Source organism: Malus domestica, chromosome 02 (genome assembly GCF_042453785.1).
Source record: "Malus domestica chromosome 02, GDT2T_hap1".
In the NCBI taxonomy this organism is placed as follows: domain Eukaryota; kingdom Viridiplantae; phylum Streptophyta; class Magnoliopsida; order Rosales; family Rosaceae; genus Malus; species Malus domestica.
The window spans coordinates 31,924,902-31,940,245 of NC_091662.1; the positions used below are offsets into that span (position 1 = coordinate 31,924,902).

Below are 15,344 nucleotides of genomic sequence, written 5' to 3' on the forward strand. Positions count from 1 at the left end.
TTTTTTACAAAGATGATCTTATGAATGATTAATTGAAATATAGAGTTTTGATCATAAAAAATTCAAAGAATAAACTCTAAAAAGCGTGCCAAAAAAGTCTCATCCTGACCCATATACAGATAGGGTACGAATCGAGATAGACTTTCCGAGACATTTTGATTTATCGGACTTAACTACGATACAGGCATTTACATAATACATTCATCATCTAACAATCAGTCATAGACAAACAATGTTCTCTCCTTTTGATTGCATCTTCAAAGGGTCCTCTTCTTGGAATGACATTGTTATCTTAATTCAACATCAAAATAGGTATGGAGAATGAATGAATTTTCCTCCCACTTGCATGCCACTACAATGTCAAATTAAGCTTTCATCTAATACTACTAATTTCACATGCTCATGGCTAAACAGCTCTAAAACAAATTAACAGCAACTAATTAACACCAAGCCAACTAGAGGGCAGAACTGGTGTTAATTAGTTGTTATTTTTGGGTTGTCAAATTAAGCTTTGTTTTAGTTAGTGTTATTTTTGTGTTAGAATGTAATGGAGATAGAGGGAAAGTACACGAGAGAAATGAGAGAGATAAGAGAACGGACAAAGGATGGTGAGAGATATGTAGAAGAACGTATAACGAATGTACACAAAATGAAAACTAAAAACCAAAAACTGTTTTTAAGTTGTTTTCAGTTTCAAGTTTTTGCTTTCATATAATCTCCTTCATTTCTCCCTCTCATCCCTCCCCTTCATCCTTCTCCATTCCTTATTTCTTTCATAAATTTCCCTCTATATCTAAAAACAATAAAAAATTAAAAACTAAAACTAAAACAAGTTGGTTATCAAACGGGTCCTAAATTAATGAAAGCTCGTTATTTTTCAGCCACTACATCTCACATTACCAACAACAACAACAACAACAACAAAGCCTTTTCCCACTAAGTGGGGTCGGCTATATGAATCTTAGAACGCCATTGCGCTCGGTTTTGTGTCATGTCCTCCGTTAGATCCAAGTACTCTAAGTCTTTTCTTAGAGTCTCTTCCAAAGTTTTCCTAGGTCTTCCTCTACCCCTTCGGCCATGAACCTCTGTCCCTTAGTCACATCTTCGAACCGGAGCGTCAGTCGGCCTTCTTTGCACATGTCCAAATCACCGGAGCCGATTTTCTCTCATCTTTCCTACAATTTCGGCTACTCCTACTTTACCTCGGATATCCTCATTCCCAATCTTATCCTTTCTCGTGTGCCCACACATCCCACGAAGCATCCTCATCTCCGCTACACCCATTTTGTGTACGTGTTGATGCTTCACCGCCCAACATTCTGTGCCATACAACATCGCTGGCCTTATTGCCGTCCTATAAAATTTTCCCTTGAGCTTCAGTGGCCTACGACGGTCACACAACACGCCAGATGCATTCTTACACTTCATCCATCCAGCTCGTATTCTATGGTTGAGATCTCCATCTAATTCTCCGTTCTCTTGCAAGATAGATCCTAGGTAGCGAAAACAGTCGCTTTTTGTGATCTTCGCTAGATTGCTCCGGTCATTAGTGTGGATAAGTATATAAATGGATAGAGATAGGAAAGCAAACACAAGATGTACGTGGTTCACCCAGATTGGCTACGTCCACGGAATAGAAGAGTTCTCATTAATTGTGAAGGGTTTACACAAGTACATAGGTTCAAGCTCTCCTTTAGTGAGTACAAGTGAATGATTTAGTACAAATGACATTAGGAAATATTGTGGGAGAATGATCTCGTAATCACGAAACTTCTAAGTATCGGAGTGTGGTGTCGTCTTGACTTGCCTTATCTGTCTCATAGGTAGATGTGGCATCTTCTCTGGAAGTACTCTTCCTCCATCCAGGGGTGGTATCTTTAACTGGTGGAGATGCACAAGGTAATGTATCAATTTCACTTGAAGCTTACTTGTAGTTTCAGGCTTGGTCAAGCGCGATACAAACCATGTAGTAGGAGTCCCCCCAAGTCGCCGAGCTAGGGGGTCTGCTGAAAGAGGTGACAGACAAGGTAAGCAATCAGAGCTCCGACTGATTGTTCACCTTCTCCCCATCTTGCAGCAGCATGAAGGATAAAGAGAAGAAAAATGAGAAAAGATGATATGAGATACTTTTGCTTTTGAAGAAGTAACTTTCCACAGGCTTATTCTTGAACTGAGCTGGAGGGTTTTCTGGTTTCCTCCAGAGTATAAGGCCGACTGAAGAATTTGAGGGTCAAAACAAGTCCATCAAATCTAGAGTACGTTCCGCCCTGCTGATATGGGATACTTTTGCTTTTGACAGAGTAATGGATGTATCGGCACGTGTGCTGTTACGCTTGTCTCCACATGCTTCCTTGTATCCTTCGCACTTGCCCTATCTGTTCCTCAAGCAGATGCGGAATCTTCCCTGGAAACATAAGATGTTGAACATGAGTACTCGAGAGCAATGCCAGGTAAGTAATCAGGTAAGGGGTTCCAGGCAGTCAGTTCTTGGCTGGAAGCTTGATTCCAAGTGCTGACTGATTGCTCTCTTTCTCCTTGTCTTGCAGGTAAAAACAAGGCCAAAGGAAAAGACAGGGAAAAAGCATGATATGGGATACTCTTGCTTTTAACCCTGATGATATGAGATATTCTTGCTCTAGTATAGCTTGTTTGCAGAGGTATTATCGGGGGGAAAGAAAGCTGAATATTTCGAAAGGCTTCGTTGGGAGTGCCCTCTCAGATATGATGAAGGGTTGAGCATTTTTGCAGGTCTGCCTGTCCGTTGGGGATGGAGGTCGACATATATAGGAGTCTCCCTAACAACAAGTAGTAATGCTATTCCTTTACCCTGTTTGGTCATAGCACGGTAGTGGGAGCTGCCAGTTTCACATGTTTTAACTCTGTCAGAGCACTTTGAAAAAGTGGTCTGTGGTATCTGGCTCTCGAGATTCGGAGAACGATGCCTCATCGATTTTTGAGAAAGCAATCATGTTGGGGGTCTGACTCTCGAGATTCGGAGAGCAGTGTCTCTTCGATTTTGAGGAAGTAATCATGTTGGGAGTCTGGCTCTCAAGATTCGAAGGGCGGTGCCTCTTCGATTTTGGAGCAAGCAATCTTGTTGGGAGTGTTGTCTCGAATGTGAGTAAAGGTTGGGCATGTTTGCTAGTCTACCTTGCCACGAAGCACAAAGGTTGACACACAGGGACTTTCCAATTATCCAGCAATGGTACTGTTCCTTTACCCTCTGTTCGACTTTGAGAAAGTAGTCATGTTGGGAGTCTGGCTCTCGAGATTCGGAGGACGGTGCCTCTTCGATTTTGGAGCAAGCAATCTTGTTGGGAGTGTTTTCTCGAATGTGAGTAAAGGTTGGGCATGTTTGCTAGTCTACCTTGCCACGAAGCACAGAGGTTGACACACAGGGACTTTCCAATTATCCAGCAGTGGTACTGTTCCTTTACCCTTGTGGGTAATAATATGGTAGCTAGACCTTCAAAATTTATGTGTCTAAACTTTGTTAGTGCTGTTTCTTTGCTATTCTTTTACCTTTCTTGGTCAGAGCGATGTAGTGGGAGCTGCAAGCTTCACGTGCTCAACTTTGGCAGAGAACTTTGGCAAAGTTATATGTGGTACCCATGAGCTATTGTTGCGTGTGGGAAGTGGGTGATTGAACAGTAAGATTCATGTGCTTTCTACTTCACCAGAAGTCTTCGACAGAATGCCCATAATTTCTGCAAAGCTGAGTGTGCGTGTGACAGGTGCTGACAAGGCTAGAAAAGTAGGTGCCTCTTCGATTTCTGAGATTGGCCCTCGTGGTCTCTGAGCAGCCCAGCTTTTGAGAAAGCGAGCGCCTCTTCGATTGATTCGGAGAACGATGCGTCATCGATTTTTGAGAAAGCAATCATGCTGGGGGTCTGGCTCTCGAAGATTCGGGGAGCAGTGTCTCTTCGATTTTTGAGAAAGTAATCATGTTGGGAGTCTGGCTCTCGAGATTCGGAGGGCGGTGCCTCTTCGATTTTGGAGCAAGCAATCTTTTTGGGAGTGTTTTCTCGAATGTGAGTAAAGGTTGGGCATGTTTGCTAGTCTACCTTGCCACGAAGCTTCTCTTCGATTTTTAAGAAAGTAGTCATGTTGGGAGTCTGGCTCTCGAGATTCGGAGGACGGTGCCTCTTCGATTTTGGAGCAAGCAATCTTATTGGGAGTGTTTTCTCGAATGTGAGTAAAGGTTGGGCATGTTTGCTAGTCTACCTTGCCACGAAGCACAGAGGTTGACACACAGGGACTTTCCAATTATCCAGCAGTGGTACTGTTCCTTTACCCTTGTGGGTAATAATATGGTAGCTAGACCTTCAAAATTTATGGGTTTAAACTTTGTTAGTGCTGTTTATTTGCTATTCTTTTACCCTTCTTGGTCAGAGCGATGTAGTGGGAGCTGCAAGCTTCACGTGCTCAACTTTGGCAGAGAACTTTGGCAAAGTTTTCTGTGGTACCCATGAGCTATTGTTGCGTGTGGGAAGTGGGTGATTGAACAGTAAGATTCATGTGTTTTCTACTTCCCCAGAAGTCTTCGATAGAATGCCCATAATTTCCGCAAAGCTGAGTGTGCGTGTGACAGGTGCTGACAAGGCTGGAAAAGTAGGTGCCTCTTCGATTTCTGAGATCGGCCCTCGTGGTCTCTGGGGAGCCCAGCTTTTGAGAAAGCGAGCGCCTCTTCGATTTCTGAGATCGGCCTTTGTAGTCTTTGAGCAGCCCAACTTTTGAGAAAGCAAACGCCTCTTCGATTTCTGAGATCAACCCTCGTGATCTCTAAGCAGCCCAGCTTTTGAGAAAGCAAACGCCTCTTCGATTTCTGAGCAGGCGCTTCTTCGATTTCTGAAGCTCCGTCGAGTGCAGATTTTTATAGGGGCTGGCATTAAGTTCCAAAGCACACTTGAATCTCCACCAGTAGAAGCTTCATTCTTGCACTTCTAAGATCTTGATTTGTCCGACCAATTCTCTCTTCAACACCTTTGAAAATGTCTGGCCCCTCCGACCGTCGTTTTGACTTGAACCTTGTTGAAGAGGCAGCCCCGCCTTCTCCAGACAACATATGGCGCCCATCCTTCGTCTCCCCTACTGGTCCTCTTACCGTTGGGGATTCCGTGATGAAGAATGATATGACCGCTGCGGTGGTGGCCAGGAACCTTCTCACTCCCAAAGATAACAGACTACTTTCCAAACGGTCTGATGAGTTAGCTGTTAAGGATTCGCTGGCTCTCAGTGTTCAGTGTGCAGGTTCTGTGTCTAATATGGCCCAACGCCTATTTGCTCGAACCCGCCAAGTTGAATCATTGGCGGCTGAAGTGATGAGTCTCAAACAGGAGATTAGAGGGCTCAAGCATGAGAATAAACAGTTGCACCGGCTCGCACATGACTATGCTACAAACATGAAGAGGAAGCTTGACCAGATGAAGGAAACTGATGGTCAGGTTTTACTTGATCATCAGAGATTTGTGGGTTTGTTCCAAAGGCATTTATTGCCTTCGTCTTCTGGGGCTGTACCGCGTAATGAAGCTCCAAATGATCAACCTCTGATGCCTCCTCCTTCTAGGGTTCTGTCCAGTACTGAGGCTCCAAATGATCCCCCTCCGGTGCCTTCTCTTTCTGGGGCTCTACCGACTGCTGAGACTTCTCCTAAGCAACCTTTGTGAAGGCTCCCTCTTGTGTGTTTATTTTGACTCATGTATATGTACATATTTGTAGCTTATCGGGGATATCAATAAATAAGCTTTCCTTCATTTCAACGTATTGTGTTAAATACACCAAAGCCTTATTCGCTAAGTTCTTTGAATTTTCTTTTGTTGAAGCTTGTATGTTGAAGCTTTCTGAGTGGAGCATGTAGGTTGGGGTAGTGTTCCCTTAATTTTCCGAGTGAGGAAAACTTCTCGGTTGGAGACTTGGAAAGCCTTAAAGAACACAGAAGCAAAGCCTTAAATATCAATCCAAGAATCAATCAAACATAATCAAAACTTGGAGCGGTGAAGATAAGAGAAAACCATTGTAAAAACACACTTAAAAAAATGGCTCGATAATTCTCCATGTTCCGAATAAGCAATTGGGAAGGGGGCAAGGTGGGGAGATAAAGAAAATTTTAAAAAATATATAGTAAAAAAACGCTTCCCTCCCCACACATATTATTGCCCCCTTTTCTGTTCAATTACAAAGTCGATGTATTTGTTAAAGGCATGGACCAGAGACACCCAACTCTCAAGAAGCACATATGTACCTATAATTCTGTCATATTGGAGTCAAGTATGTCCTTGATGCATGGTAGCGGAACTTTAAGTCTGTGCATTGCCCCAAAATTGAAAGTTTGAAGATTTTCGGGGAATTAAAAAGTGATAAATAGGAATAAACTCACCTGAAAACATTTGGTATTCATCAATTTGTATACATCTTAACTCCTGATTTCGGCATCATTCATCCATTTATGTCAGTCTTATTTGCTTCTGATTTCAGCCGCATGAAAATGGAGAAAGGGATTACCGCACAAATCACCTCTCATCCAGAAGCAGACGCCGCCCTCAACCATGTGTGATAGATTCCATAGTCTTTCACTCTGTCCAAAGAGAAAATACTTATTACAATAAAATACATAATGAAAAGTGCATGTATATAATAATAAAAAAAAAAGAGTTTAAGTCCTACCACCACCTTGTCATCCACTCTAATTTTTTTACAGAAACTTCAAGATGTATCGAGTACATAAAAGGATCGAGGGTTTGGGATGGTTTAAAGGAAAAATTGGGGCATTTTTTTCAGTGGTTCAAGGCTTGAAATTTAATGTCACAGGGTGGTTATGCTGGACTTTGACAGTAGACATTCCAACTGCTAAACCTGTCACACGCACACTTACACATGAGAATATGCAGACGCATGCATTATGTGTGCTATCCTAATGTTATAGGGTTCCCGTTTTTCCTTTTTTTTTTTTTTTGTGATGTAGCATGTCGATCATTCAGCTGGTGATCTCATCGACCTCCTGCAAGGTCTCCTTAGATTTGATCCCTCCAACAGGCTAACAGCTCCAGAAGCCCTTAGGCATCCCTTCTTTACCAGGGATCATTACCGGAGGTTTTAGCCAGTTGGAAAATTCATTCTTGCATTGTTAGTAGGTTTGCTTAAGAGGTCGCACTTGGTGCGATGGCAAGTGCCTTCGCACATGAACGGTAGGTCTCGGGTTCGAGACTTGGGAGCAGCCTCTCCATAAATGGGGGTAAGGCTAGCCGACATTCACCTCTCCCAGACCCTGCGTAAAGCGGGAGCCTTGTGCACTGGGTACGACATTTTTTTTGTTATTTCTTGCATTCAAAGTCTACAACATCCCCACATATTTGCATAACTAATATTACGGCCGGAAAACTATATATACATTATCTACCCCCATCTTCCATCTTTTCAGTTTATTTTTACCATTGGCTCCACCACCAAATAAGTACTACTGTAGAGGTTGATCTAATAATCTTTTTGATCTAATGATAATCTTCTTGAAGATGCTTAAATTGTATAAAAATTAAATCGAATCACTGGGAGACATGGTAATTAAGATTTGACAAACAAGTTCCTTCAAGAGAAGATTGAATAATAACATTAAATAAGGAAAAACATCAGTCTTCAAGATCAATGACAGATTTTCACTTACAGGTACAAGTCATTTGGATCGATTTCGGGAAACAGGTTGATATAAAAGCGAAAGCCATCAGGGCTTATATCTCTGCACAGCAAACCTACCAAAATATCCAAAATTAATTAATATTCAACCACAGTACTAATATTTTTCGTAGAAAACATTTACTCTTATGAAGAAAATAATATCAGAGTATTGTCAAACAATGTTGTGCAACACACCTTTGCTTTCAGCAGTAAGAAGATGCTCCTTGGCCATGCCTGGTGCAATACCTAATGTAATTGCAGCATCACTAGCACTTATCCCATTTCGAAGAGCATCAGGCTTTGTTACAAGGTTCTTGATTCTAGCAAAAACCTGATTTCCAAAATACAGTGAGTTGTCTCATGCAACTTGAAATGGCTTCTGATGTAGAATGACAGATGTCATAATGAAAGATGCAAAACAAAGTACATTCTGGCATCGTACAGGGCCAGGATGTGTTTTGGGATGTGATATCCACACACCCCTTTTTACTTCTCTCACACCCTTTTAATTTTCGGCCGTTGGATCGGATGAATTGAAGCAGATCAAAGGACATAAATTAACAAGGGGTGTGGGAGAAGTAAAAAGGGGTGTGTGGATAGCACACCCCATGTGTTTTTCATCATTTTATGAATAAATAAAAAAAACCAAAAAATTGATGTGTACCATATAGCTTGAATGGACTAATGAAATAATTCTCATTCATCCCTATTCTAGCCTGTCTTACACTAAAGTAATCAAGAGAAACATAGGTGCCATTTAAGACCCGCATAACATCTATCTCATTCCTGTTCAGGAATCAGATTCCTTGTGGGGAACTTAAAGTTAAGATCATTAGCACCAGAACAAATGTTTTTTTCTCTCTTAGAATGTTAGAACTGAATCTATCTTCTTTTTTGAAACCAATATCATTTAGTCTTATTGTGTATGAAAACAATTCTTTTGCAGCAGGACAATGCAATGGTTAGTGTTAAGTATGATTATGGTGGGCTTTAATGGTAGTATTAATTTACATGCATTCCACCACTTTGGCTCGGAAAGTGCAAAGGCAATATGTTTCAACCAAAACAATTAGACATTTTTATCAATGTGAAACAGCTTATAATGATATAAGATCACCTCTTCGTCACTGTGGGACTTATTCTGGATAACCATGACTCCACTATCAAACTTTCGAAGCATTACTGGGCTGCAAAGAAAGAATAATCAACAAGATGATATAGTATCATACTCATGACACATAATATTGATGTCGACAGGTATTCATTTTTTACTCACTACAAGTAATGTATACTAGCATTTACAGTATGCATTATTTAATAATGTATTTCCATGCTTTCAAATAAACAAATTGAAGAAATTCCTACATACACGTCAAACTTCTCCCAGAGAGAACATGCTTGCAGCAAATCCTCTGGCGATATCAGTTCTGCATAAAGAGAGATACTAAGCCACATTTCACGCTTTAAAATTTTCAACATGAACTCGAAACTTAACCAATTAGTGCTCACAAATTAAAAAACAAGAGATCAGGTATTATCACACAACACCTGTGCCTCGAGCACGATTGAAGAGACAGTAGATGTCTATAAGATTCATCATCCCTCCAGCTCTCTCAAGTGGAAGTCTGACAAAATCTGCTAACTATATATCAGAAACAACAGAAAATTAGTTTTCTTTTCTAAGACTAAGAAATTGGAAAAATAATAAGTGACATGATGCATTTTTCATCGTAATGACATAAGTCAATACTATGTGAGTGTTACCTACCAAAAAAACAATAATGTGAACGTCCGATAAGAATGAACGTAAATATCAGATACCTTAAACAAGCCAAGACATTAGAGTTTAACAAGGTCAAATAAGTTATGAGCAATAAATAAAATTAACTTCACATAAATGGGGGTAAGGCTAGCCGACATTCACCTCTCCCAGACCCTGCGTAAAGCGGGAGCCTTGTGCACTGGGTACGACCTTTACCTTTTTTATAGCCTGGTCAAGAAGTTAGAAAGTATCCTTCACATTCTATTGCTTTTTATACGTTAGAATGAAAACTGGGAACAAATTTGATTTTTCATATTGTGTGATGCTAAATCTTCTTCAATGACAAACCGATATTCAAGCGACACAATCTGAAAGAGATATATGTTCTCAAATTCAAATTTCATAGTGTCCTCGCTTTGCCCCGCCGTCCAAACAAACAAACTTAACAGTTCACTTGGTTTTACAATAAGGAAGAGAAATTAAACAAAATGGATTCATTCACAATCACACAGAACACGGAAAGAAGACAACCTGACGGGACAATTGTTGGTGATACTGAGCACCCGCAGACTCCTTAGTAACGGGCGATATAATACCAACACTGAGCATCCAATCTTGCATCTCTTGTTTGGAACCCAATTCCTCATCATTTGGCTGCGAGCCGGATAAAAGCTTCTGCCTCATTTTTTCTGCTAGCATCACCATCTCTTTAGCCTTACTCTGTAAATTTAATGTTACTCTACAACTTAAAACCATTCACAAACAGAATGCACGAACACTCAACTCGAATCGAAAATCATACAAACTGAAAAACAAAAACAATTCAATTGCAGCAATTAAAATCCCTGAAATTCAAGAAGTTGTTTGTCATGGTAACCGAAAAGACGAGATTATTATTACCATGAGAGCATTCAAGTCCTGGAAAGCGTCCTGCAAGCTCTTATCAGTACTCTCCCACATCTCCTGCTCTTTCCTCAATATCCCCGAAACTCCAACCATCCTCACCGTCCCTTCCCTCGTATACAACCCGGAACTGGACGCTGAACCCGAACCCGAAACAGCATCGGAGCTGCCCTGCTCATCCCCAATCTCCCAGGCTCTACCCCGCCAGCTCTCCCAAAATTTGCTCAAAAACGCGTCCAAATCGCCCTTCCCCCTCACCACCACCGTCACAACCACCGACCTCGAACCCAAACCGGAATCCGGAACCCGGCCTTCCGGCGAAACCGAGAGCTGGAATCTGAGCCGGGGCGAGTGGAACATCGACTTGATTGACTTTTTGGCGGCAAAGATGTGGGTGACGGCGGCGAGAGGGATGGCGGAGGCTGAAGAAGAGGCGGTGGGTATTGTGGTGGTGGAGTCGGGAAGCCATAAGAGGCGGTGGGTGGTGAGAATGAGGAGACCCGATTTGAGGTGAGGGAAGTTGGGGAGGTCTTCGCATTCGAGGTCTACGGCGGAGAGGAGGGAACATTCGATCTCAGTTGGGAGGAGGACTGGGCGGCCGCTCGTAGTAAGCTCCACCGCTTGCAGGCAATTTCCGGCCATTTGACAATCATGTGAGTCGTGAATCGTGATATGAACTTGAGTTTACTCTAACGAAAGTAAGGGTGGATTAGGATTTCGTGGGATTTTAATTCATGCATTTGGGCATTTTAAGTTTTTTTTTTTTTTTTTGAAATTTAATGGGTATTCAATAAGTATTTTAAAATATTTTATTAAAATTTATAAAAAACTAAACATATTTAATCAGAATTTTATAGAATTTATAATATTCTAACGGTATTCGATTAGAATTTTAATTTAAAGAATTTCCAAATTTTGAGGAATTAAAGAAAAACAAAGAGATTTTGTATAGATATTTCTCTCTATATTTATGAAATTTTGAAAGAATTGAATCAAGATTTTACATAAAATTTATACAAATCAATCAAACCTTATAAAAATTTATAAATTTATAAATTTATTAAAATATTTTCAATTTCCAATTGAATACACGCTTACACGTGTAAGGTCAGCGCTAACCTCCTATGAGAAATGCCAAAAAAATAAAATTAAAAGAAATTAAAAAAAAAAGAAGTAAAACAAAAAAGACTTTAAGAAAATACTTTTCTTGTTCATTTTGTTTGATTTGGAACCCGTCCAGACGATGAAAACCAGAGGCATGACAAGGAACCCATCAATATCATCCATGGAGATTTCCCTTTCCCTTCCCCTCCTCTCTTCATCTGAACAATGCTGTTTATGAATACTTCTGAATTTTTATTCTTCTGAGCATCGGCATTGGCATTGGGTATTGCAGAATCCTAGGATCTCCACGCAGGTGACGGAGGCACCCTTTGAAGAAGAAGAAGATTTTTAGCACATCTCCATCTCATTCGTCGCAAAAATGATGCAGGTGGTAATTCAAATCTGGGGTTTCTTAAGAAATTCAAAATTGTTTGCAATCAATAAGTTTTGCTATATTATTTTACCGGTTCCTTTCAAAAAAAATTTTTACCGGTCGAAATTTTTTGCTATGTTGGTCAATGGAAATTTAGAGGCAGAGTAAATCAGGAATTTGAGATTTTGTGGTTGATTGGCCAGCAGAATTTTCTTTCTTCTTTTTTATTAGTATCATTACCTGGGAATTATGATCATAATTGATATGAATTGTGAAGAGCAAATGAGGATAATAAATTAAAAACCTAGATCTTGATTTTAGTAACAATCTAGAAATTGAACATGTGCAATCTGGCGACGAACGCTTTTCGGAGAATTTAATCTCTTGAATACTTGTATGTGATATTTGTTTATTTTGTTTCAATTCGAGGATGAAGAATTGCTTCGAAATCCTTCTTTTAACTTGCTGTTGGAAACTTGAAACTTACTGGTTAATTTGGTGTATTAAAGGCTGTAATTGTTTGTAGGAATTGTCTACCATTGATGATCTGCCTGCAAGTAACGTGGAACTCAAACCAGAAAAGTTTGAAGGCGGGAAGGATGGAGGTCCTTCGTACCATTGTGATCTTTACGACACAGAATTAGTTCACAAGATAGCTCAAGTGTTCATCCCTGGATTAGCTACAGCTTGTGTTGACAACACGTCTGGTGATATCTTCCGGACCCCTGGTTCGGTGGCTGCTGATATCAGAAAGGAAATGGTGGAGTATATTACTCAGAGAAGCCAAAATTTTGTGGCAGAATCTGTTATCTTGGAAGATAGCACAGATGCACAAGTATCTGATCATCCGTATGATATCATTTCTGATTTTGTCGATGACTTTGCAAGTTCCAAGAGAAATCTGTTTGGTAGGGTTTCAGGATGGCTGCTAAGTGAAAAAAGAGAAGATAAAATAGATGATTTCGTTCAAGAGATGGAAATTAACGGGTTTTGGTTGATTGATAAAAGAGAAGCAATAGCACAGACTCTACTTAAGAATGTCGACTTTAAGAATGAACATCACTGCAACATGAAGTTTAACTCTCCAGAAGCGCTTGCTGAGCATGCTTCAAGCTGCAGTTTTAGGTCTATGACTTGCACAAATGAAGGGTGTACTACTGTATTTTGTGCAAGTCACATGGAGAAACATGATTCAATTTGCCCGTTCAAGATAATTCCATGTGAACAAAACTGCTCCAATACCATCATGAGACGCCAGATGGACAGACATTGTATTACTGTCTGTCCAATGAAGCTTGTTAGTTGTCCTTTCTATGCAGTGGGTTGTCAATCCCCTGTACCACATTGTAAAGTTGAGCAACATCATTCAGATGATCTCCATTCTCACTTGCTTTTCATTCTTCAAACTATTCACAAGGAAGCGTCTGCAGAGGATCTAAAGAAACGAGTGGAGCAAGTAGAAAAGGTGAGTTTCTTCGTATTTTGGACTCAATCATACTTTTCCATCCAATAATTGCAATTCTCATGGACAAAGCAGAAATCTAATTGAGCAATAAGCTTTCAATTTGGTTTTTTTTGAAAGAAATTCTGACATAATGGTGATTCCAAAGGATAATCTCATGCAGTTAAACTAATGGTATTCGTGGTAGTGTACACCGCTTTGCAGCTTCAGATAAGGCTTTTAATGCTTCAGGATATTGAGAATTGGAACAGGAAAAGTATTTTGTTTGATTGCTTCTAAAACAAGACTATGACGACTAACCTTTTGGGAATATACATGCTGGAATTGAGTTTGTTGCAATGTTCCAATGTTTTGAACAAAACCGTCCTATTAAGGTGCAGCTAAGGTAGTAAGCACCGGATATCTATAAAGTTGCAAATCTTGTGCGTTTAGAACCCCATATAATGTATTATACTCTATTTTAGATAACAAAACGACACTGCAAATCTCATATATTGCTTTAATTGTTCCTATTAGCTTTGTATTTTATAATCATGTCTATTTCCCTAGGTTATGATATCAAATACTTGTCCCCTGCTAATTAAGATGAGCACATTTCATTACATGACAGGCATCTTCATCCAGTCAATTAGCGGAAGCTCGAGATGTGAGGTCGTTAACATCTGCAGTCAAGGGTATTGAAGAGAAACTTGGTCCAATGGAAGTGACCAGCAAGCACCCAGAGGATGTTGAATCAAAGCTAGGGCCAGTGGATTTGAGCAGCAAAAATCCAGAGGATCCTGAAGCAATATTAGGGCCAACGGAAGTGACCAGCAAACCTGCTGAGGATCTTGAAGCAAAATTTCAGCCACAGGAAGTGAACAGAAGTGCACCAGAGGATGTTGAAACAAAACTAGGGCCAAAGGAAGTGAGCAGCAAACCCCCAGAGGATCGTGAAAATAAACTAGGGTCAAAAGAAATGAGCAGCCAACCCCGAGAGGATCTTGAAACAAACCAAGGGCCAAGGGACATGAGCAGCAAACCCCGAGAAGATCTTGAAACAAACCAAGGGTCAAAGGAAGTGAGCAGCAAACCCCCAGAGGATCCTGAAACGAAGGTTGGGACAAAGGAACTGAGCAGAAAATCCCCAGAGGATGTTGAAAAAAAGCTGGCACCAAAGGAAGTGGACAACAAACCCCCCAAGGATCCTGAAACAAAGGTTGGGCCAAAGGAACTGAGCAGAAAATCCCCGCAGCATGTTGAAGAAAAACTAGCGCCAAAGGAAGTGGACAGCAAGCCCCTAGAGGATCATGAAGCAAAAACCAGGACAAGGGATGTGGACAACGAATCCCTGCAGGATACTGAAGCAAAATGGGAGCCAAAGGATGTGAACAAAGAATCCCCCAAGGATATTGAAGCAAAACACGGACCAAAGGAAGTGAACAATGAACCCCCCAAGGATATTGAAGCAAAAGTACGGTCAAAGGAAGTGAGTGGCAAATACTCGAAGGATATTGAAGCAAACGTAGGTTGTAATGAAATCAGCAGCAAACACCAGAAGGATCTCGAAGCAAAACTGGGGCCGACAGAAGTGAGCAGCAAACACAAGGATGGTGGAGAGAGTAGGGAAACCTCAGCCTCTGAAAATGCCTTGGAGGATGCTGAAACATAAATCCTAACCTGCCAAGTCTCCTGTTTTACAAAACCTTATTCACGTTTGGTAGAGCTATCCATTGCCAGAAACTGAGTCATCTGTACCTGTCCTCTTGGTTCTTGACCGGTCAGTTTGATCTTTACGTAGATACTTCTATGATCAGCTTATTTTGTGCCTCATTGTTTATTCTTTGTTTACCTTAATCATTTTTTGTAAGCAATAGAACGTTGTGATACAGTTTATAGGTTTTTCTCTGGAATATTTGTCTAGTGACAATGTGATATCACTTTTGTCAAATGGCAGTGTAGCCACCTAGTTAAAACATCGGCGACATCTCTTTCTGTCAAGTTCTGATCTCTTCCAAGTACTAGACATCGCTTCAGTAGTTGTATAACTTGCATATATTTATGGGGAAAAAACATCACTGACCAACCCTTGT

General features: G+C 40.6%; 2 protein-coding genes across 4 annotated transcripts; one reads left to right on the top strand and one right to left on the bottom strand.

Annotated features, from left to right (window-relative positions):
• Positions 1–18: 18 nt before the first annotated feature.
• Positions 19–11,076, bottom strand: LOC103418492 (vacuolar protein sorting-associated protein 36). 3 transcript variants are annotated; one of them, XR_011574052.1, is made up of 9 exons: positions 10,331–11,075; positions 9,962–10,150; positions 9,217–9,310; positions 9,038–9,095; positions 8,786–8,855; positions 7,864–7,999; positions 7,658–7,742; positions 6,377–6,574; positions 19–352 (listed from the first exon to the last, which is right to left on the bottom strand). XR_011574052.1 is itself a non-coding variant. In XM_029095041.2 (8 exons), exons 1-8 carry the CDS (start codon positions 10,973–10,975, stop codon positions 6,517–6,519), a joined length of 1,335 nt encoding a protein of 444 aa, XP_028950874.1. In that variant the 5' UTR covers positions 10,976–11,074; the 3' UTR covers positions 6,014–6,516. The 3 variants fall into 3 exon arrangements, 2 of the variants coding, with proteins under 2 accessions (XP_028950874.1, XP_028950876.1); XM_029095041.2 differs by lacking the exon at positions 19–352 and having other exon boundaries at positions 6,014–6,574; positions 10,331–11,074; XM_029095043.2 differs by lacking the exons at positions 19–352; positions 6,377–6,574 and adding an exon at positions 6,669–6,852 and having other exon boundaries at positions 10,331–11,076.
• Positions 11,077–11,531: 455 nt separating this feature from the next.
• On the top strand, positions 11,532–15,252 carry LOC103418533 (uncharacterized). Its single transcript, XM_008356649.4, has 3 exons — positions 11,532–11,825; positions 12,337–13,275; positions 13,883–15,252. Exons 1-3 carry the CDS (start codon positions 11,817–11,819, stop codon positions 14,921–14,923), a joined length of 1,989 nt encoding a protein of 662 aa, XP_008354871.2. The 5' UTR covers positions 11,532–11,816; the 3' UTR covers positions 14,924–15,252.
• The last annotated feature ends 92 nt before the right edge of the window (positions 15,253–15,344 follow it).

Bases quoted from the DNA above. Each gene is read 5' to 3' on its own strand.
- LOC103418492 (XM_029095041.2), bottom strand. From the start codon at position 10,975: ATGGCCGGAAATTGCCTGCAAGCGGTGGAGCTTACTACGAGCGGCCGC. The intron at 10,151-10,330 runs GTAATAATAATC...TTAAATTTACAG, and splicing joins AGGACTTGAATGCTCTCATG to AGTAAGGCTAAAGAGATGGT. The intron at 9,096-9,216 runs GTGTTGTGTGAT...CTCTTTATGCAG, and splicing joins CAATCGTGCTCGAGGCACAG to AACTGATATCGCCAGAGGAT.
- LOC103418533 (XM_008356649.4), top strand. The intron at 13,276-13,882 runs GTGAGTTTCTTC...ATTACATGACAG, and splicing joins GAGTGGAGCAAGTAGAAAAG to GCATCTTCATCCAGTCAATT.